Raw genomic sequence first — 24,107 nt, 5'->3', positions numbered from 1 at the left:
AATTAATTAGTGATAGATGTTTACTTCTATTCTGTTCTGGGACTCAGTGATGTTCTACACCAGCTTCTCTTGTGGAGACCACCACTTATAGCAGCAGTATGTGACTTATTTTTTTAAAATTATGTTTTATATATATATATACATATATATATTTGAAAGTATAGTATGAGACAGATAACCTGTGAAAAGATCAAGCTTCTCCCTATGGTCCGGCTGTCATCTGAACAAATACACCGCTCTGTCAGAAAACAACCAATCAGAGCAAGGAGGAGGGACTTAATGCTGCCAATCAGGCTACTGCTGGTTTACCACAACAGGAGTCTGTCACCAATGCTAAAGCTAGCTAGGCCATTAGCACATTAAGCAGCACATGCACAAGGATGATAGACTCGCCGTCAGGCTCTGATTGGATTGTTTTAATTGCTCATCTTTCCACAGATTACCCATCTCATATTATAGTGTCACAACAGATTGACAGTTTTAACAAATATGTAAAAAACATATTTTTGTAAAAGTTACATTCTGTCGTTATCAACGAAGTGTGGAATGAAATGCACCATTTAAGAACATTCATTGAAAATGTTTAATGAATTATTTAGTCACAATGCTTTGTCATGCAGGTCCACAGTTTGTTTCTGTACTGTGTGCGAATGTGGTCATGTTTACGATCCAGATGGTCAGCAAGCTTAAGTAGCTCCCCCGGTTGTCGACTCAAGCCGGAATTTTTACTGCCGCACTAAAAATCCGCAAACAACCCCTAATTCCTAATTTAGATATTAATTAGTTTCCCGGTTCCTTGTCAAAGCCCAGTGATTTCCCCTGATGTCGGGCATGTTTGCAAGTGCCCCGCTTGCAAACATGTCTGCAGCTTTTGCTCTGCAGAGGAGCGTGTAGAAAGATGCAGGAAAATCAATAACATGCCTGAAACAAGCTCATTACTGAGACTAAACACTGCAGTGGGAAAAAAGATCACAATCATCAGTGTGGACGGAGCTTTGGTTATTCAGTGTTATGTGAGATATGTGGCGCCCTTTGCTGTCAAGTGTGAATTTTTCACTTCATTGAGAAGAGAGAAAGCTTGCAGCCTGCATTGTATGGGTAGAGTTCCACAGTTTTAGTTCCTTTTTTTTGTAACAAAACAATGATTTATGGCATTAAACACATTAAACGCAAAGCTAAACGGAGAAAATCCAAAAATCCGTTTTCAAACAGTTATTTGATTTGTTAAAGGGAAAAAGTTATCCAAACCAACATTGTCTTTGAGAAAAAAACCCAATTGTCTTCATTATTCAATCATAAATCAACTGTAATTAGGCATATTTTTGGTCCAATTTCACCTCTGACCTTTGGAAGAGGAATAGGGCCACTGAAAAAAAAAAATAGAATTGTGACTTTAATCTCATAAGATTAAATTTAGAATTGTGAGAAAAAAGTCGTTTTTTTCAGTGACTCTAATCTTCTTCCATACTGATATGTAGAATCAAGAAATCATTTAACAACAAAAAATAAATTGCTTGTACTTGTGACAGTGCAATGACAGTAAAGTTGAATTCTATTCTATTCTTCTATTCTAAATCTTTCTAAAATCATGAAGCCAGCTAAGATATCTTAAAAAGTACCATTTCATGTCCCAATCTAAGAATAGAGCAGAAGCAATATCATTGACTCATATCTTTATTATCTATTGTTATTGTCATGTGTTAGTCAGAAAAGTGTGACAAAGCCATTCGTAATCCATCCAGACTCACCGAATCACAACGAGATCATTTTCAAACCTTTCTAACACTGAAAGTTGCTGACTTCCTTCTTCCCTCCATTATACGTAGCATCCAGACCCATGAACGACGTCGTTAGTGAGCGATGACAAAAATAATACACCCTCTCATATTTCACTGGACTGCCTTCAGATTTTGTTATGGCGTGCATCCACTCTGTAGCCATTACGTTAACCTTATGTCCCGTCCAGATTTGCCTTCGTTTTCCATCAACATGTTGTAGAGGTGATGGGAGAGTTATACCGCTACGGACCAACTCTCTCCAGTAATTTTCATGGGGTTAAAGATTGGGCTGTGGTGGATAATCCATGTGTGAAAGTCATGTCCAATGCTCCTTGAACCACTCCTGTACAATTTAAGCTCGATGACTCCTCGCATTAACATCTGCAGATATGCCTGTAGATGTCAGGGAAGAAAACGTTCACTGATGGAGCTGAATTTTATTCAGGCAGTCAGCTGATGCGTTGGCGTCATAATGTTGCAGAGGCCAGACCTGACCAACCCTTGATCATGACCATGATTAATTTGTCATTTTAACTGACAACCAATAGAAAACCGCACAAACAACAAACAATACATGATATGTTGTAAGGCTGCAAATAGTTTAACAAGCAATTAATGTATTGATTATTTTGATGGTTATCATATAAAAATGTTTGCCTAAAATGCAATAACAGTATTCCCTTGGTCATTTTGAACCAAATGAAGCTAAATCTGCCACTTGAGGAGTTTTGGCTGAAACATATTTACAAATGCATCTTAAATGCAAAATATACATGTATTCTTTACAGTTTTGGCTGCTTTGACGTGTTGTGTTATTTTTTTCAGCAAATGATCTTTTTTGACTCTGTATACTGCAGATAAACGATCAATCAATTACTAAGTTAGTTGACGACTATTTTTAATAATCAATTAATCACAATTCATGACGATTAATCCGATTAATCGTTTTAACCCTTGTTTTGTTTAGTGCTGCTACTTATTGCTTTTATGAAGACTGGTTGCTATATACATTTTCTCTATATAAAGCTATAAGGTGTATGTGGATAACTATGTTCCTTCTTTGAGGAAAAGCACATTAAAGAAGACGCCGTTCTTTAAATCAGAAACACTTAGAAGCTGAGTGGATTCTTTCTTCTCTCTCTGCCGGCATATGGAGGACTGGCTCAGTCAGTGAGGTAAATCGTTGTTTCTTGCTTCCAAACTTGCTCAAGGCCGAGACGAGAGCACACCGTCATCCGAACCGCTGCACCCCATGCAGCAGACAAATATTCTGCTGGAGGCTGCTATACGGAGGCAGCACTGCTGCATTAAGAGCATGGATTTCTAACCTTCTTATCAAAACATCACCCCAAACTTACCCTCATCCCTGCTCCCTCCTGTGACACGCTTTCTCATGACAGCATTTTGATCCGCTGTGTTTCTCTCTCTGTCTTTGTTCTTCCAGTGCACTCCCGTTGGCGGCCACGGATTTGTGCTGGACAAGTACAAGTGCCTGTGCAGGAAAGGATTTTACCATCCGAGCCGAGTGGCACTCAATGGCTTTAAAAGTAGGTTACAAATCTCGTTGTATTATAAAAATAAAGAATAATAATAATAATTTTAAAAAACTGGATTGTGCAATTTGCTGCCAGAACAAAAGACTGATTGTAACTCAGAAAAGAAACAATCCCCCTGTATAGCTGACAGGTACAGTATACCCTTTATCTGATGTTCTTTTCAAAGCTTAAAGTGTGTACTCGGCTTCTACAGCTGGGAAACTTCAAAGTGAAAAAGGGTTGTGACTTTGCTTACTGTGGTATTGCACCATGAGTTGGTCTGGACTCTCAAAGGGGAATAAGTGACATTTAACTCATACCTCGTCCACCATATTCCCTGTTACAACCACAACCTTCATGTCCTTAATTTTGTCAGTGCAATGATTGCTGACTATTTTGTGACACTGAATTTTATATATATTTATATATAAAATGTTTAGTTTGATTTTTATTTATTTAAAAAACCTAATATCCTTTTACTCCCACTTGACAGTCATGAATTATTTGTGATTTACAGCATACGATTCCATAGAAAATCTTAAAACTTTGTGGTTTTTATGTGACTAACTGTGGAAAAAATTAATCTCAGTGGGTTAAATTATTGCAAATGTTTAAATAGAAATTTACTTGTGGATTTTCCCACTAGTAGCATCAATTTTCACATTGGCAAGACGAGTTTGTGACCCACCTTAGTACAGACGGGCAATCGTCCTGTTGCAGTCAGGTGTATTAAACAAGCACAAGTAAAACCAGATATTTACACACACTCTGTTACAGTGTTTTGTTTTCTCTCAATATCCAACGTTAAAGTAAACTTTTCCTGTTTGAGGTTAAATTACCTCTATTTGCTAAATGTTATGACGCTCAGAAATGTTCTGGGTCAACATTCTATCTATCACTTCTGCTTCAGAAAGTCGTCAAATTTAATAATTTTCCTTTTCATTATTATTATTTCTAAATCCTCAGAACACCAAGATAAAATGGTATGCTTATGATAAATTAATTAGCAACATTTGAATTAAACTGAGGCTACCTCTAGTTTGATAAGGCAGTGCCTCAAAAGCAGCTTTTCCACTATAAATGTGCACAAAACTTTGTTAATATTCTACTGATGTAAAAAGCAAAGTACACACAGTTTTGCAGTTGATAAAAAACGGAATTAAAATCACACGTAAATAAGTTTGTTCACGCCATAAGTAATTAAGAAACACGCGGCATCATAATCTTCCCAGCACTTCCTGTCGTCTTCTTCGTCTTTTCCGGACAACATTCGACTGTTGATCATGTGACTGTGTGATGCAAGAAAATTGTTTCCATTGCAATTTTGAAAAATAAACCAATTTTGATACGGCAAAAAACCCAACATTCTAAAAAATATTGTCCCATTTATATGTTCAAACAATTATATGAAAAGTCCAAACAGCCAGAAAGTTACAATAATTTGGGGTGGTCACTACAAAGTCCTCATTTTAATCCAATTGTCTCTCATTTTTTTAGCAATAGATTTTGTAAGTTGTAGCCGATGTAGAGCAGGAGAGGTTTAGTTTGATTTAATGTCAGACAGTGGCAGGGAACAAAAGGTTATGTCTTTTTATATGCTGTATGTTAATTTCTGATTTCAGCTGCGCGCACACACACTGCGCTGTAAAAACGAAACCGATTTGTCCCGAATCATGCATTGCATTCAAACATCTTCATTCTAAGAAGCTGACTGAGAGCGGGGTCGTGTGGTCGGGCAGAAAGGTTGGCCTTGATGAGGAAAAAATTATCAGGCAGTTCTGATTGGTTCACACTCCCGACTCCAACATGCGGCGCCTATGGGAGGTTAATATGCTAAGCTGAAGTTTATTATAATGCCTTTTGATGAGGCGAGTAGTCAAGAGACTGCGTGTGGGAAGACAGTCATTTTCCAAACCCCCATGCAGACCGTCTCTTGTTCACAGCTGATAGCAACTTTGATTTTCCTGCCTGAAACCTGAGTTTTATTCTTTGCAAAAGAAAAAAGTAGATCAAAGTGGGAACAGGTTTTATGTTGTTCCCTGGCAACAAACTGAAAGAAACAGGGGGTGTCTATGGATAACCTTCCCTCTGTCTTTCTTTGCAATGTCTTGAAAGTTAGAGTTCATTTAAAGGGATAGTATTATTTAAGATTGACTTATTTTAACATTATATCATGTTGTAATGTTATTCCCTCATCAAAACATACCTGGAGTCTTGCCTTAATTCTTTCATGCATGTTTTAGAAAACCTTTAATCTCCATGGCAACCATTCAGCTGTGCAAAACATCTGTGTGGACCTAGCTCCACCTACAAGGATGAAGCTCCTCCTCAGAGCTTCAGTTCCTATATAAATGTGCACAAAACTTTGTTAATATTCCTCTGATGTAAAAAACAAAGCACACACACTTTGTTTGTGTGCTTTGTTTTCTCAAGTCATCTCAACTTCCGCCTCCAGGAAGTATAGATGAAGTTGAGGCGGAGTTTCAGAAAGAGCAGGAGCTTCTTAAAGAGACAGAGGCTCAATTCAATTTCAAGGCGATAAATTACAAAGTCAAATTTCTTTTGAGTCATATTTGATACATATAGGATTTTTATAACACCTGAAGGTAACATAGTTACTTGGTTGTGCTATTAAATGCCACTATGTGGCTGAAAAACACACAATGCAGCCCTTTTAAAACATTGCTGATGAAAGGTGAGCTCAGCAGATCTTTAGATTCAGAACAAAAAGGATGTTTTTGACATAATTTAGCTTCTTCACTGACTTCTGTCTTAAATTTACCAGAACATCTTATCATGGAGATGTAACTCAGTCAGTTTTATCATGTTTTTTAGCAGTTAGAGGCTCAGTTGAGGATAGAGCTGCTTCACTCGCTTTTAGTTTGTTCATGGTGCTTTGCTCTCAAGTCTCGTTTGCTCTGTGTATTTTCCGTTTCTGTCTTTTAATGACTTTCTCTTGTATTTTCTGGTCTCCTTGAGTCCCTTGTGAGTTCTTTTCCTTCCTTATTGTGCTTTTCGTTCAGACATTGCCTCGACGCTGGCTTTAAATTATTTCCTGTCATCGCATTGGTCCCCGTGTCTGTACTTTATTCATCATCCTGCCATTTGTCAGCTTGGCTGTTCATCACCTCTGTCATTGCACGCACATGAGGCCTCACTGTTTCTTAAACATTTATCAGGTGGCTTTTGGATTTTCTCTTTGATTTTTTCCACACTGTTTCGATTCACTCTAAAGCACTCACTGCTAGCATAATTGGAAAGTGACAAAATGTCAGGACCCATTTACCAGATTGTTTGATAGCAGAAGGCAAGACTTTTCCATTTCTTTTAACTTTTTACCAATACAGTCGTGCAGAAGAACCACAGTTTTATATTCCCAGGAGTCTGAAGCTCCAATTTTTAAGAGCAGGTGTCCTGCAACTTTAAAAGCGTCTCTCCTTCAACACATCTGTCAAATAATGAGGTCATTAACAGGACTCTGGAGAACTTGACAGATGGCTAGGTAATTTTGCCATCTGATTCAGGTGTGTCAGACCCAGGAACACATCTAAAAGTTGCAGGGCAGCTGACCTTAACGGCTGATATATGAGCAGATGTTTGCTGCTGGTATTGCTTGCATGCTCAACAGGATTACTGCACCAAAGCTACGTTCACACTGCAGGTCTTGATGCTGTTCTTGAGTGCGGGTGGCAACAGAAGTGAGTCAGTGACAAAAACGAAAGTTTTAGCCCAACTGGCGATAAATTTGCACTTGCCCATAATAGATGCAGAAAAGCTAGCTAGCTAGCAAGGGTATATTAGCAGCTACTTAGTGGTAGCCTCACCTGGCTCAAGTCAGAACTCAATGAACAGGTCTGAGCTGACTCAACTTTAGCCTGACAGATAAAAACTACTTAAACAAGATTAGATAGTCCTGCCTCGACCAAATGTAAGACCTGTCATTAATGTATTTAAGGCTACATCACATTTTTTTTCTAAATTGAAGTCATTTTAATGGATTCATTTTAGATACATGAAATTAAGACTTTTCAAGAATCTGTAGACTCTCTCAGTAAACAAAATCCAAAACTATAAAATCTGCAAATTCTGATACCAACCTGAATTCTCGCCAATTCCTGCTTGAACTGTATTTATTGATTCCAACAAAACCTCCATACAACTATTCAACAATCTGAATCATATTCTCTGGCCAAAGATATGCTTTATATTGTTCAGGCATACAATGTGGTGAGATTAGGATTTTAACAAAGGTATAAACAAAGATTTTTAACAAAGGTATAAATTATAATTCTTTTCTGAACTAAAAGTTGCTTTCAGTCCCACTATTGGAGGAAGTTAGCCCCAGACGCTTTTTTCTTTTATATTTTCACACAAACACAGGACTATTTACATTTCCAGTGCACATTTTTCCAAACATACCTCTACTGTTTACACAACTGCTTTCTTATTCTTCCACTGATTAAATCAATTCATTCCTTTTCTGTACACCTTGGTCCCTAGTGGGGTCGAGAAGCGGGGTCACCCTGGACAGGTTACCAGTCTGTCGCAGGGCAACACAGAGACAGACAGGACCCACAACCATGCACACACACACACTCACACCTAGGGAGAATTTTAGAGAGACCAATTAACCTGACAGTCATGTTTTTGGACTGTGGGAGAAAGCCGGAGTACCCAGAGAGTACACACAGAGAACCCACGTATGCACAGGGAGAACAAGCAAACTCCATGCAAAAAGACCCCAGGCTGGGAATCGAACCTTCTTGCTGCAAGGCAACAGCTCTACCAACTGCACCACTGTGCAACCCCCATTGATTAAATATTACTTGAAATATTTAATTGTTTTTCTGGGCTGGACCTAAATTATTCTCATTGGCAGAAAAGCCTTTTTGTGCAAAAAATTAAAAAAGTAATGTATAGACAGGACAGTTTTCTATATCTGATATTCACATGCAGTCTGAAGCGCTATACAGATTGCAACTGGCACAAATTAAACTCTCTGGAGAAGCGAGGGCTAGAGATAAACAATCTCATTGATTTGCAGCAAAAATGGTGCCGATTTTTCATTACGATTACCTTCTGCCCTCTCCTTTACAAAAGTCTTAGACTCAGTCACGCTCTCTGCAAGAATCAAATCACTTTGTTAAATTAATAAATTGTCTCTTGCAAAAAAAAAACAACTGAGCCAAGGGTATTGATTATGTCTTGATGTTGAACACATTCTCATGGAGCAATTCTCCGCCAAAGTTACAGTGGGAGTTCTTGAATTAGGATCAGTTTTATAAATGTTTTTTCTGTGTCTTTAAATGTTCTTTATTAAATCCAGGGCTCAAAATACTCAACCACGAGGACGTGAAATGCAACAATATTGTCTGCAGGTAGAGCTGGTTAACAAATTTAAAAATGACAGGTGCTGGTTTAAGAAAGGTTATTAAAAGCAGCAGGATGACGAGGACAGTTTCATCGTGTTTTATCTTCTTTTCATTCATTGTTACCTTGTCTGCTTAATTAAAAACGGAACTCTTTTAATCATCGCCCAAGGCTCTGGGACTTATTGGGCTAATGATTTTTAATCTCCTACACTGATAAACCGAGCAGTTAGAAAAAGTCACAGTGGAATGAGAATAAGCGCACTAATAATCCTCGGAAATCCTACTGTATATTAGCCATGAGACGTGGTAGAATATGACCCTCGTTAGCATGTGTGCAGTAAAGCTGTCGAGATTTAAAGGAAATGATCAACGTGTCCTCCCTCCCTCAGACCGGGAGCACAGCTCCTACAGAGACGAGACGTCTGACGTGTCCAACAAGTGTCTGCCGTGCAGAGAGGGCTGCAAGTACTGCCAAGACGACACCCCCTGCCTGGTGCAGGAGGACGGCGGACTGCGGCTCGCCGTGGCCTCCTTCCAGGGCCTGTGCATGATGCTGGACCTGGCGAGCATGTTGGTGGTCTACCACTTCAGGAGGAACAAGGTGAGTGGGACAGCAGGGCGTCGGGGAAGAAAGCTGGAAGTTCACTTTGATTCGTAATGCGACTCTTTTGGGCTGTGAATGATTACATTGGAAAGTGCTTTGGAGTCCTCAGTCTTGATAAACACTATACCATTTACACTTTCATTTGTTTCACTTGTTTCAGATGTTGCTTTGGGTTATTTAGCTAAACTTAGATACAGTCAAAGAGCAGACTTTGGGTTTACAACTTTAGGCTCCATGATCAAAGTTTGATCTGCCAGTTATGATGAAATAAATTTGGATTTGTTTGTTTCCTAGCCTTGCTGCGGTGAGTTGCATTAAGTATTTCTATTAGGAGCAGACGAACATCAAGAGCAATCATAGACAATAGAATAAAGAGTTCATATTTCTAGTTATTTTTACAATCTTATCTTAGTGATTGTCACGATTAGCGTTAGCCTGGTAAAAAACAGCGGCCTTGTTCTATGTTTTTGCTAGAGTGTCTGGACTTTAGGCTATTAAGAAACGATTGCTTGCTATAGGTGTGGATTCTGTTGAGGTTTTAAAATGTACCCAATCACTAAGGTTTGTCTGTGATGTATGTAATGTGCCAGTTGGACTTTATGAAGCTTACTGGAAATGGCCTATGCCAATCCAAATGAGGTGGCTGTTAATGTTGATTCAAAATTTGGAGGCATGGCCAACATGGACTGAACAACTTTGTTCACTTCCTCCGCCACAGGCAGACTACAATTAAAAACAGCACAGAAAATTGAAATCATCGTTCACCACTTCTCCGTCTGATCGCTGATTCTTTGAAATTCCACCTGAAGAAGTCAATGGGAGAAAGTGTAGATGGAGCAATGAAGGGAGATGAGAATCGAGTAATATTGCTTTGGAAGGCAATGGCCAGGCTAAGTTAGCTAGCATTACATAAATAGTAGTTTCTGCGTCTGTGTTCATTATGCAAAGTGTAGATCATTGGAGTAGTCCAAATATTTTGTCACATGGGTCAAATTGAAAAGTATCAGAGAGGAAAAAAATTAGAAGATCATAAAAACTCCTATTTTTTCACCTTCTTACCAAAAAAAATTATTTAATTGAAACAAAGTAGCCTGATTTAGGCAGACAAGTCATCTGTAAATCCTTATAGAGAAGAGCTACGAAGGGTCTTTGAGGGTTTCTTCCCTTTTTTAAGGAAAGCGGACAGATTCCTAATTTTGGGGGGTTGAATGTGTTCTATTTTTTAAAAAAAATTAAGCTAATTTCTGCAAAAAGACTATATATGGATCACTCTTGTATTTAACCAGGTGTAATAAATAGGTCTGGTTCTCAATCACTGAGAAGCAATACTGGACTTTTGTGGACCTATACAATGAAAGTAAAATGAAAAAGACAAATACCTTTTTTCAGCATTTTACATTTTCTGTTTTAATCTCGCCCGAGAAAATAGCAAAAAAGTATCCATCTGCATTTGTTGGGGGACAAATCTGTGTCTTCACTGAATGAAAATTGTTCCAAGGACTGCAAACAGTCACCCAGCTGCACTTTGGACACTCTAATTATAGATCCTTACCTTACCACAGACGTTTCCAGACAATTCTGAATCTAAAATGTCTCATGACAGACAGAGGCTGAGAGCTTAAAAGGAACAAAATATATATAAAAAAGAGCAACTTTGCTTCACGCCATTCAGCCTTGCTGTTATCTGTTGAAAGTCTTGCTTTCTCTCACAGCCTGAAGAAACAGCAAACTAGAAAATACAGTTTCCCTTTTAGTGGTTTTATGTAATGCCATGCATCCTGCGACATTACTTTAAACATTTTACCATTTAGTCACTTTTCCCCCCTCTGTCTAACAGCTGGTCAATCAAGCTGAAAATCAGCCACTTGCAGTGACCGGCTGATTTCTCTGTGCATCTCTTCCTGCCTCTACTCATAACTTCTCCTTACTTTTCAAGCAAACAGAGGCTAATCAGAACAAATGCTAACACTTATTTCTACATCAGAAATCTACCTTTTCCTACTTGTTCTTTTTTTTTTTTTTTTTAAGAGTTGTGATTAAAGTTTCCAAATCTGCTCTCATTCTGCTGCTCATCAACCTCCCACTTTCCTAAGTGCCAAAAACTACTAAGGGCAATCAAAAATGACTAATTGCAGGTCAAATCAAGACATAGAGGTGAGCAGGAAACAGCAATGACTGTAGTTTGAAACGAATATACAATTAGCCAAGTGTGTTTAATGCTTTATCCTTAGCCTAAAGAACAAAGGGTCTTTATGAAGTACTTTTAATATTATTCTAATCCACAAATATTTAACTTCCACTGCACATAAGGCCTTGTTTCAAGTTGTTGCATAAGATGCTCTTTGGTAGCAGAAATGAATTAAACACTAGATCCTCCCAGTGTAGCTCGACTCCAACCAGCCTTCAGGCAAATATGAGCTGGAACTTTTATAAGTAAGCTAATTATAGATCATCTGTGTTATTCCCTCAGAATCTCCCAGTTTACTTTCAATTCGCAAAAAAAACAAACCCACATACACACACAAAAAAAAACGCCCCTGAGGGCTTTTAGAATCACACAGCAGCAAAGTCCTCAGTGAGTTTTATATGGATAATTAAATGCAACCCAGAAAAATTCATTTTCCCCCCCGACTCCCTTCCCCGTGCTGCTTCAAGATAACACAAGACGTTAAATAAATATATATTCTGAAACCCTCCTTATTCTGTTGTTTGCTTTGAAACAGGCAATTATTTTGTTTGTCTTTTTGGTTTTTTTTTTTTTTTGCTTTTGCCTGGAAAGAAACTGAAATGCAAATCGGTACTCATTACGGCTGAATCGGAGGGTTTGATTTTAGACAGCACAGTTTAAGAATTAAGTTGTTGAATGTGCAAAACACTGAAGCCCGTACACTGGGTTAAATATGAAAATGTTTGTAAAAAATCCGTTGTTTTTCTGCAAAAACAAAAGAGCTAGATTAGAGACTCTGCAAACAGGATTAGTCTCTTGAGACTTCTCATGCTGCAGAGTACTCAAACGTTCACTGTCTCCCATCATGTGCTAATGAACATTCGTTTTGTTCTTCCTTTACAACAGAGCATCCGTACTTCTGGTCTCATCCTGCTGGAAGCCATCTTGTTTGGGGCGTTGCTGCTGTACTTCCCAGTAAGTCTCTGGTTTGATCTTAATGGGACCCGACCTTGCAGAAGTATCCAAACCCTTTGAATTTGGGAATATTTTGGCACATTAGAAGCACAAACTTAGTGTATTTTTTTGATTTTATGTTATGGACCAAGACAAAATTATGCCTAATACTAAAGTGCAAGTAATATCATAAATTGTTTGGAATACATTTTACTGATAAAAATTCAAAATCTGAAGCTTGCATCCCCTTAGTACTGGTACTCCTAAATGAAATCCGGTGCAGTCTATCGAACAAACAGCAGCATAAAGAGAAAAAAACGTTTTGGAAGCAGGATTAAGTTATAAATTAAGATCACAAGCTTTTATCACCCACAAATAGAACCGTTTGAACATAGCGCCACCAAAATCTTAAAAGATGTGGTTATGCATTTACTAACAGGTCACGTCTAGCTTTAGTCAGAGAATCAGCAAAGATGTCCTTGGCAACTCTACATATGCTACAAAAATTCAAAGCTCAGGAGGAGAAATCTGTAAACAGGACAAGATTTAGTCATGGATTTAACAAATTTGACCTTTCTGAAAGCAAGGTAAGTGGGAAGTCATTGTTCAAAGACATCTGTTTGCCTCAGTTCATGTAAAGGAAACAGGAAACACAGGATGGTGCCTTTATGCATCTCTGAATGTTCGGAGTCACATAGAGATAATTAGAAAGTCGGTCTTCTATCTCCTGAGGAACATTTCCAGGATTAAAGGACTAATGTCGCAGCAAGATCTAGATAAACTTATCCATGAGATTAACTTTAGTCTTATTGATTACTGCAACAGTGTCCTCACAGGTCTGCTGAAAAAAAACAACCAGACAGCTGCAGCTGATCCAGAACGCTGCTGCTCACTAAAACCAGGAAGATAGAGCACATCACACCAGTCAAAGGAAACATCCCAGCGCAACTTCATGTTTCAAAAGACAAGTTGGGCAGGTTTTACTTTGTTTTTGACCTGGAGCCTGTCAGTCAGATCAGATCAGCTTTATGGTTAACCCTGGAAGTAGCCTCTTTGTCAGAGGTATCACATCCATTGCTTCTGATATGGATGATTCTATAATCATAAAACACCTCATGTACTGCTGCCTGAATCCATTAACTTCTTCAAAGTACAGACAAACAACTAAGTAGGCCGAGGAGCCTGCGTATAGCATGGAAAGTACAAGAACAGCACAGTGTGGATGCAACCAGCTGAATCAGAAGCACCACCCACAGAATCACTCATCAGATCTCTTACATGTGGCATGAAGTAGCAGCAGATATGGAGCGTTGCTGTGATGAATCGTCTATGATTTTAGATTTGGCTGACATGTAACTAGGCCGCTTTTCAACTTTTGCTAAAGCTATTGTGAAAAAAATTGACATGTTTTTTACTTGACAATCTAGTGAATGCTGAGCGGATAAGCCGAGTTGGAAACGGACGCAGTTTGAGATGTGGGACAAGGTGACTCATGTCACATTCTAGCTAATGCAGTTCTTAAACGACTTGTTTGTGTGTTTTTGTTAGGTTTGTGTGGGAGACGAGTGGGAGGATATAGCAGAATGTCGCTGCTGACTTCACTGTTACTTTGTCTTCTGTGTTGTTTTTCTTCATTTCTGTTTTGTTTCACTTGATGCTACAAAGTACTTCGGGTCCTACAGCACTTTTGTTTTTTGTGCACCGATCCACTTTTTTCACTTCTGATACCGATATACTGTAGGTATCTGAGGGTTAGTATGGGCCGACAGCGATCAAACAGAAAAACAGTGCTGAATTGACTTAAAACATTTCTTTTTTAAAACACAGACATAATGTACTTTATTACAAATTTATTTAATAACCCTGCACCAGTACAGCACAGTTAAATACACCAATAACTTAACAACCTGATTTGTTTAGTCAGTGCAATTAGGAGTAAAACAAATATTGTAAAACAAATGAGAAAGAAACTGACAAAGACAATAGGTTGACTATCTTGGTCAAATGTGTAAAAATAATCTGCTGCAAACCTTCTTTCACAAGGTTGAGAAAGTTCAATTTGGAATTATAAATATAATGTAAAATAAAAAATAAAGCATGACCTCACTCAGCGCACAAAATATAGAATTAGACCAAATAGATCTGCCGTTATGGATCGGGCACATTCTCACCGAAACCCGATCTAGAATTTTTTTAAATTTCAGGGCCGATGTTGATGTTAATATCAGATCGTTTCATCTCTAGCCCATGAGTCTCATACTTGAGAAACACTAATGTGTAAACTATATCTTCAGTTTCTATGTGACTTTAACTAAACAAACCTTCAGTATCACCCTTTCTCTAGCATGAGCGTTGCAGTTTATGCCACATACAGTATACAGTGCAGCTCATAAGCTCCACTGCTACGTAAATGAGACCTGATCTGATTCTAACTTATGCAGACTCTCTGTCTACATTGATGAAGATTTGTCCTGGCCTCTCACAATGTGTGTGCAGAGGATTAAACAGTTGCCTATCATTAAGTATGGGGAAAAACAGAAATTTTGACCCCCATGGCAAAAAGTTCTTGCATACTCATATGTTGTACAATACACCCCAGAGCGAAATACACATCAGTACATTTTATTATTGTAAGAAGTTCAGACATTTTGTAGATGTAAAACAATTTAGCAAGATTTCTTCAGATAGAATTGACATCAAAATGATCAAGTCAACCTTACCATTTAATGGAAAACGTTTATTTTAGTCAAGATAATCTGTCTGGATATGCAGGTTTGTGGATGGTGATGGGTAGCATCCACATACTAACCATATATAAGTAAAATCGTTTAATGGCAAAGAAGATAAGAAATCTTTACCGGTATTGTCAAACATAAACTGCTTCATTGTAGATGGCAAATAACAATAGGTTTGTTTTATACATACTTGTACTGTGATGAGAGCTAATTGTGGGGAAAACCAAATGTGGAGTTTTTGCTTCATACTATTACATAACCATTGCTGATCTAAACTGACACTCCGGGCATTTGAACAAAAGACAATCCCCTATGGAGCTGAGAAAGACAAAAACATGGAAATGGGTTTATATTTAACACAAAAATCTGCTGGAAGATAAGCATCATGTTGCACAGTCGGTTAAAAAAGCACAACTTGTGTAACTAGTGATAAAGAGAAAGGACTGTGGGGTGCTGACCTCAGGTGGGACACGGCCAATAAAATCAAGTGTGTCGCCATTGCTCATGAAAAACTAATTCAAAGTCCAGTGCGTTAGAAAAGTTTTCATGGCCTTAAAAAATTTTCAGATTCTCTTATGTAACAATAACAAATGTAATTTATTTTATTCGGTTTTTATGGGACTTAATACGAAAGGAAAAGGCAAATCTTTACTGTCAGTGTGCAAACATATAACGGGCAGTAGAACAACAATGTTGGAGTATTGAATCGCGAAGAGAGTCACAAAGAGAAATGGTGTATGAAAACAGAATAAAATTAATAGTGCATAAATACTGCAGTCATAAAAGAGAGAAAAGCTGAAATGAAGACAATGTACCGCATAGTTGTGAAGTAGAAAGGAAATTGTTTAGAATAAGAATCTGAAAAGTCTCATGCATTGAGACTAGAGTCTACAACTTTTTCTCTTCTTTGGAAAATATCCCAAACTCAGTCGGATTGGACAGAGAGTGTCTGGGTGCGTCAGTGTGGAAGTCTCGCCAAAGATTGTTGGATTTGAGTGTGAACTTTGACTTGCTCGTTCTGTTTAGCTTCATCACTTTGGTTGATCTATCGCATACAATTCATAGATTGATATGTTTGGTCACTCTCTGACAAAATGTCACTTATTCAAAAAGACCTGCCTTCTTGAGCTGCGGCCCACTATCCATGTGCTCAATGTCTGTCTGGACAATAACAAAGAGCAGGGCAGCTTAGCTATGAGTGTTCCTCACTTTGTGCGTGGCTTAGCCAGGCTTTGTGGTGGGTGGGTGCCATTGTGCTGTGTGTGTGTGTGTGTGTATTTACCGTTGTGCCCACAGAGCACCTGCTGTGCTGAATCAGAAGCTCATCTTTAGAAGGGAAACAGATGGAAGAAACCTGTGTGTCGTGTTAACAGTGAGGGAATTCACTCTCCTTATCAGAGAGCTCTCCTGTCTACCAACAGAAAGCTTATTGGCTGGATGTCAGCCATTTGAAGGAAAAATGGTAAATCCTTTGAGAAAAGAGCTTCGTGATATTTGTTTTGTTCTATTGAAAAAAGTTACAGTCAAGGTTCTTATGTGTTTCATAGTAGAGTTTAGATTTATGGTCCGAGCCCAACCCAAATCCATCAAAAATTATTTGCTCGAAGGTCGGCTGGTGTTGGGCTTTTGTGTTGTATAAGCCTGCAATACATACAGCAAAGGAAAAACCAAATGAGAATGTGCAATATAAAGTTGTATTAATCTAATCATTATAGTCTAAGTATAGACGTAACAGGTTAGTAGTTTAACCAAAGAAACATAAAGTGAGTAGACTGCGACAAGCTCAGTGAACTGCGTGCACACACAACTCCGCTCTGCTAGGATCCTTTCAATCACACATTCCAGAAAATTTGTATTTGATTCATCATGTGGTTGCAACAAGCCACAAAGTGGAGCTGGAAGATATGAACCAAAAGGTAGAAACGGGAGAAGTTACACTGCTTCCTTAAAGGAGCTGCATCATGTGAAATCTGCTTTTTTGAGTTTTACATCATGTTATGTTATTTCCTCATCAAACAAACCTGTAGTGCTACTTTGATTCTTTCATGCATGTTTGAGAAATCCTTGAATCTCCCATGGCAACCATTTGGCTGTACAAAACACATGGAGGGACCTAGCACCGCCTTCATGGATGAAGCTCCACCTCAGAGCTAAGTTTTCAAGCTATCAAGTTTCTGCCTCACAGAGCCTGTCTCCCCCACGACTTCCCCACTCAGCTCCTTCAGACTAGTCATCAACAATTAGCAAATGTCTGGTGGAACTGCACATCTACTTAGCTCGTTGTACAACCTCCTTCCCAGTGCAATGCTGGTAAAAATGTTGATGTGTTGACTTCCTGAAGGCGGAGTTTCAGAAAGAGCAAAAGTTTCTTACAGAGACAGAGGCCCAATTTCAAGGTGTTAAATTACGTAGCCAAATCCCTATTAATCTACATTTGATATATACAACTGAAGATAACACAGTTACTTGATTGCGCTATAAAGTGATACTGTGTGGCTGGAAAACACTTAATACTGCCCCTTTAAATGAACATCTAAAAACAAAATGCAAAATTTTAATTAAAATAACATAATACTAAAGTGATTTAGTAGGGTTGGAATGGGCTAGGATACATTGCCTGTAGGTTTAGGTAAAGTTGGATTTTTTCGACCCGATCTTAACTCTATTTCATAGTGGCATTGGAATGGCACTACCCCCAAACAAGCAGCCAAACTTCAGGTGTATGTTTGGGTGTTTGTTATGAAGTCATCGGTGAAGGTAGGTTCATCCTTATGAGATCAAACCTATCTTGTTTTGTTTTTTTTAAATCCACCTACTTATCCTTTTCTCTCTGCACCCCAAGGATACCTCCAGTCCCAAAAATAGCTGCACTAAAATTTCCTGCCACTGTTATGTTCACACAGTCGAGTGTTATCTCCTCCCCGCTATATCTCACCATCTTTTTTTTTGCTGTACTTCGCAGCATCTTCCCTGCTTGTCTCAAGCTTATCCCTGCCCTTCACGTCCTCCGTGTTTCTCTTTTATAACCTCGTTTGCATGTTCCTTTTCTCTCTGCGTCCTCATCCTCCAGTCTCGACATTTGTTGCCAGAGCTTATTTCCTTCTCCTTTTTTTCCCTCCTACTTCTTTCCCTCTGCCGCTACAAGTCTTCTCAGCTGTAGCTGTACCACTCCGGTGCTCAATGCATTTTTAAACAGTCCATCAAGTTCTGGCACAACTTGTTTTAAAAATACCCCTGCTGATTAATTGATGGAGGAGGCTTCAGAGGTTGGAGGCAAACCAAGACAGCCACCTCCTCTACTAGATGATATTAAAAAAAAAAAAAAAAAGAAGCTGTCTGCCGTTTCAGCATCCTGGCTCGTAGTAATGAAGGGTTTGATCGGGCTTGGGACCAAATATCTGTGTGTGTGTTTTGGAAACAAATCGAAGGCGTTACATATGTAAGTTCAGATGAGTTGACTGGCATCAAATGGTAAAAGCAGAAATAAACAATGGCTAAGAGCAAAGAAAATAAGCACAATGCTTCCTTACTACAGATTTCGTAAAGAAAATGTCAAAATTAGAAATTTGCTTTCTGAAATGATTTGTTTTAGATTTATTTCTGGTTTAACATACAGACTCAAAGGACAAGGTTGCCTCCTCAGCATGGAAACAGGAACTTCAGAGTCCTGCTAATGAACTAATTGATTCAGAGACACAACTAAAGGTTTTCATGTGATTTAGATAACCCTTTCTGTAATAAATACAATCAAAATTTTAAAAATTTATTTCCTATTCCCACAAATGATGCTGTTAAAATTAGTGGCAATTTTTAAAAGTAAAAAACAATATTTCACAGCAGTGAAGATAATGATATTACCATCCTATTTTCTTGCTTTGTCAAGTTTGATTTTGATTGTAACAGCAACAACAAATGACAAAAGTATATCAAAGTCAAGCAATAAGTAAATTTCATGCTTTCAAAATCTTGTCATTTGGGTTTATATTAGCTTGCCACACAATGACCGCGCACAATCACTGAGGCATACTCTAAGTGCTGTGTAATTAAAACATTGTAATCCTTTAGCTGCTAAAGGTGGGAGCCATTTTAATTAGCAGCACTTTGAGTGATGCTCATTAGTTTAAGCACGTCACTTTTCAGGCTCACCTTTTTAAAATTAAAAATGGAAAAAAAAAATGAGTTAATTTGTATGGCACATTTCAACAACAAGGCAGTTCAAAGTGCTTTACGTAGTAAAAACATCAATTTGAAAACATCAATTATGCAACGAGCAATAAAACATACATTTTGTTAAATGCCATCAGCAAACTCACATACATAAAATGAATTAAAATATTTTCTAGCTATTATTAATCAGAGGCAACAATCAGGGGGGTTTTAGCCTTGATTTAAAGGAACGCAATGTTTCGCCTGTTTTGCAGTTTTCTGAAAGTTTGTTCCAGATTGAAGGAGCATAAAATCTTAATGCTGCTTCTTGTAACTGTCTTTATGTGACTCTGAAGGTCCAGGTCAGAGTTCATCACTACACCCAGATTTGGAGCCTGGTCACTTGTTTATAGCTGTGATAATTGAAGGCGTGTGCTGACTCTGTGTTGTTCCTTTCAGGTCCAAAGAGAAGCTAATTTAATTCTTAGTGTCAGAGAAGCTGCGATCGCCTTGGTGTACTTTCCTCTCCACTGTAAAGTCTGACTTTGAAATATTAGGAGATCATTTTATGAGACTCATTTTATGATGTTCCAGTTTCTTATTGTTGTACCAGTTCCAGCAGCTTTGACTCTGTCACGCTCCTGCTGAGGAGCAGCGCCGGCGTGTCGGAGCCGAACTTGGAGCGAACACGCCGACGACTCAAACAAGCAATATTGTTATGACAGTCTAACTGCTCGCTGATCTACACTTTGGCAGCATGTGTGAAATCCATCCCGCCAATTCCACGACGATAACGAGGAGGAAATAAGCTTTGGATTAGTTCACCGCTCACGATCCTGTGACATTTGCTTTGAGTCATCTTTTACTCGTAACATCCTCCGTAGCTGCATAATATCTTGTCAGATTTAATATTTTTTTCATTTCATCATTTTTGTCTTCATCCCACGGTCTCTGAGCCGCCCTCCCGTCGGCCCGATGGAGCGCGCGCGGTGATTCATGTTCCTTATCTCGCATTAGCTCCCCTTGTGTCCTAATGCATCTCTCAGCCAGACTGTTGCTCTCCCAAGACTGGCTCCCTATTTTGTTGAATTTGTCACACATGTTCTGCTTCTTTTCAGCGGAAAAACAGCTTACAGGTGTTGGTGTTACTTAAGCCTCATTACACAGTATGCTCGGCGTCTCTTGAATGCCAAGACAGGAGGGGAGCGGAGATTTTCCAGTTCTTTCATTTCTCACTTTATTCTGTGCAGTTCGTGCTGCTGCTGATGTTGCTGCAGTCGTGACTTCGGGTTTCTGCAAAATGTGACATTCGGTGGAAAAATCCGACCGTACGATCAAGGCCAGCCTAAGTCTTTTTGGGGCCCTAAGCAGATTTTTACTAGCCGGTCCCCCTATACCAACATGTCAATACAAGATGCTTTATCATTCCAAAGCTACTCTCTGTGTGAAAGATACCGATTAGAGTAATTTGTAATTAGCTTACATCATGCCAGTGTTTATAATGGCTATTGATTAATAAACTAAAAATAATGATTTGGATTTTTGAAACGCAGAGTGGTATTTAAGTGAACCATATTATTTCAACTATTTGAACATAACATCAACTGATAAACAATGCATTTACAGTAAACAAATGAACAAGTTTCATATCTTTTATTTCCCCCAAAGTGGCAGCAACCATCCAAAGGAAGAAATTAACCATTATTAGTGTAAGAACTGTAGTAACAATACAGTGAACCCTCGTTTTTCGTGGGGGTTACGTTCCAAAAAGAACCCGAGATAGGCGAAATCCGTGAAGTAGTAACCTTTTTTTTTTTTTTACAATTATTATACTGTACAATAAAATACTCAATAGTACATTGAAACCAAAGAACAAAACCTTTTTACAGGCCCAAGCATTTGTTTAACAAATAAAAATACTGTATAAACGTTTTTTTTTTTTTACAAGTAACTATTGCACTGTAAAATAATAATTTTAATCATCAATACGAACTGAAGGCTTCAAATTGCGGAGATCAGCGCCGCCCCACCGCGACACGAGTCATTTAAATTAGAACAGGAGAAAATGAAAAATGATTATGACAAAAAAACCAAAATACAGCAGGACAATTAGTGACTCACGTGTATTTCACTGCTTTTTTGACTGAGCCGCTGCATCCTGACTCCGCTCTGTTTTTTTCTTCTAAAGCCCGCGGTGCAGGTGTGTTTTTTCGAGAGAAGAACATAATTATCGGTAGTTGTTGTCGCTCTTTTTTCTTCTGGGCAAAAAGATTCTTATAAACCGACATGCCACCATCGATTATGTTAAATTTGGCAAGCTGTTTTACGTACGTGTACATATTAAACCGCAACGTTGTTAAGACACACAGGTAGAGAAGAAGCAGAGAGACTGTTTAGCCAATCAGAATGCAGAACACAATGCACGATGCAAATCCGTGAAGCAGCGAGACCGTGAAAGGTGAACAGCGATATAGCGAGGGTTCACTGTATAGAAATTGCTTTTCCATGTGAAATAGCATTTAGTTTGTATTATTCAGTGTTGTTTTAAATATAAATATATTTTTTTATTATGCTAGCTTGGGGCTCTTGGGGGCCAGTGGTGGTGCGGGGGCCCTAAGCAGCTGCTTAACACACACATGTCTTGGGCCGGCCCTCCTCACACTAATTAAAATATAAGTAAATAAAAAAAGTCAGAACTAAACGAATGAAATGCTAAATTTCTGTTTGTGGAACAAATCTTGTAACGATACCAAAGAGAGTAGATCCATTTTTACTTAGAGGAAAATGATAAAATATAATTTTCTATCTCGGTATAATGAAGTATATCGATTCAGTAAAGTGCTGTATCATTACAGAGATAATATATGTTGTTTTCTTCTTTGTTATCATTATTTTTATATATACAGATTGCCTGTTTTGTGTTTAAATATAAAACTGTGTGGATGGTTCATTGTACTTTAGTTGTTTATGGCATGCTGAATTGACTTTTGAATGAAGGGGTGAATTATATTAAAATGTTTCCCATTTCCATCGGTGAAATCTTCATTACAACTTAATGTTTACTGATCTTTGAGAATGTGTTCTTGTATTATTACGCCACTACCACTATATTACTTGAAAATGGTCTCAAAACAACGTTATAATTTATTGCAATAACTTCTGGGACAATTTATCATCCAGTGAAATTTGTTATAGTCACCGCTGCCTACAATTAACACAGTCTATATTATGACCATTATATTATGAATAGTAGGCTGGTCTCCTTTCAAATTAGATACTTTATTTATCCCGAAGAGGGAAATTCACAGATCCAGTAGCATCAACATAAATTGTAGAAACACTAGAAAGAAAATAGAATCAATACATATAAGACACAATAATAATAAAACTACTAAATACTACTGATTGGTTGAGGCATGGATCTTTCTAGAATCCTGACGGAGATTTAGTGGCGAATGTTTCATGTCCTGTAAGCTGGATGCCCTTCATGCATCACGTCTGTTTGCACAGCACATCCCACAGATGCACAACTGGACTGAGATGGGGAGAATTTGGAGAGCAACACTTCAAAGTGGATGCTGTTTCTGAAGCATTTTAGGTTTCTGGCAGGGTGTGTGTTTTCCAAACAGAGTCGACAGCCGTCAGGGAATATCGTTTCTGCCTTGACTGATCCCCGAAAAAGAAAATAAAAAATATTACTCCTAAAGAGAAGGGAGTTGTTGAAGTAACTCCCGCTATCTAACTTTCTCCAAAGAGGAGGCCGTGGGCAGGAAGTGTCTCCTGTCGCAATCTGTGATGCAGCAAATTGGAAGAAGCTTCTGATTGTAAACACTTTTACTAAATTATTATTCTGGAAAGAGGATGCACTGGGTTAAATTGTTAAATTTGTGGTACATTAAAAAGGTGTAATGCACTGTGTATTATTTTAAACTTTACCCAATGGCTAACTTTTGGCTGTTGAGTTCCTAATGCGCTAATTAGTGCTATGAAGCTTACCAGAAATTTTCTGTCCTGTAAACAACCGTCTTCCACTGCGAAGAGAGACGTGCCGAGCCAAACAAGATGGGTGCCGATGTTCATTTAATATTTTTAAAACATGGCCAACATGAGCTGAACGGCTTTGTTAATTTCTTCTACTGTCATTTCTAAAACTACAGTCAGAGTACAGAAAATTGACCTCATCGTTCACAACTTATCCTTTTCACTGATTGGTTGAAATTGTACCAGAGAAATCCAAGTCAATGGGAGAAATACAAGACAGAGCAGTGAAGGGAGATGAGAATCAAGCAGAACTGCATAGGAAGGCAACGGCCAAGCTAGCTTGTGAGTAGCTATGGAGTCTTTACAGCACCAAGACCAATGCTGTATTCTGTTTTTCTGGCTAAACTTTCTAAATCAAAAGTTTTTTTTCTTTTCCAGCTCTCAAACTTTGCTCCAAGTTACCTTACATTTACCTCCGGACTCTGTGATCTCCTACAGAAACTTTAACAATCACCAACTTCCTTCCAAACATTGCCTCAGGGGGAGGAAAAGGGCGTGGTAATCTTCTTCAGACTCCCCTAAACAGCAAAAATAATGCAAATTCCTGAAAGGGTCATGCATAAACGGTCAGGAGGGGGGGCGTACCAATTAAGTGGCTGATCCAAGCTTCATTTAGTTCAGAATGGTGGCCGCTGGAGATTTAATACATGGCGTCCTGCTGAGCTGCACGCTAATGAAGTGAAATGCAGAAGTGCAAAGGGAAGCTGTGATTTTTCTCGGTATGCCAGACTTGCCTCCATTAGCCTCCATCGCACCCTACTTCAGGTAATAGTTG

General features: G+C 38.5%; 1 protein-coding gene across 1 annotated transcript in view; it reads left to right on the top strand.

The window, feature by feature from the left end:
- gpr158b (G protein-coupled receptor 158b) overlaps window positions 1–24,107 on the top strand; it is a 78,975-nt gene that overhangs the window by 26,790 nt on the left and 28,078 nt on the right. Inside the window, exons 3-5 of the mRNA XM_032566265.1 lie at window positions 3,223–3,325; window positions 9,075–9,286; window positions 12,363–12,431. Of these exons, the coding sequence (XP_032422156.1) occupies window positions 3,223–3,325; window positions 9,075–9,286; window positions 12,363–12,431 (384 nt within the window). The remainder of the gene's footprint in view (window positions 1–3,222; window positions 3,326–9,074; window positions 9,287–12,362; window positions 12,432–24,107) is intronic.

The sequence above is a fragment of the Xiphophorus hellerii genome, chromosome 6 (genome assembly GCF_003331165.1).
Source record: "Xiphophorus hellerii strain 12219 chromosome 6, Xiphophorus_hellerii-4.1, whole genome shotgun sequence".
NCBI classification, from domain to species: domain Eukaryota; kingdom Metazoa; phylum Chordata; class Actinopteri; order Cyprinodontiformes; family Poeciliidae; genus Xiphophorus; species Xiphophorus hellerii.
The sequence above is the reverse complement of the archived record's forward strand: the minus strand, read 5'-3'. Positions and strand labels throughout refer to the sequence as shown.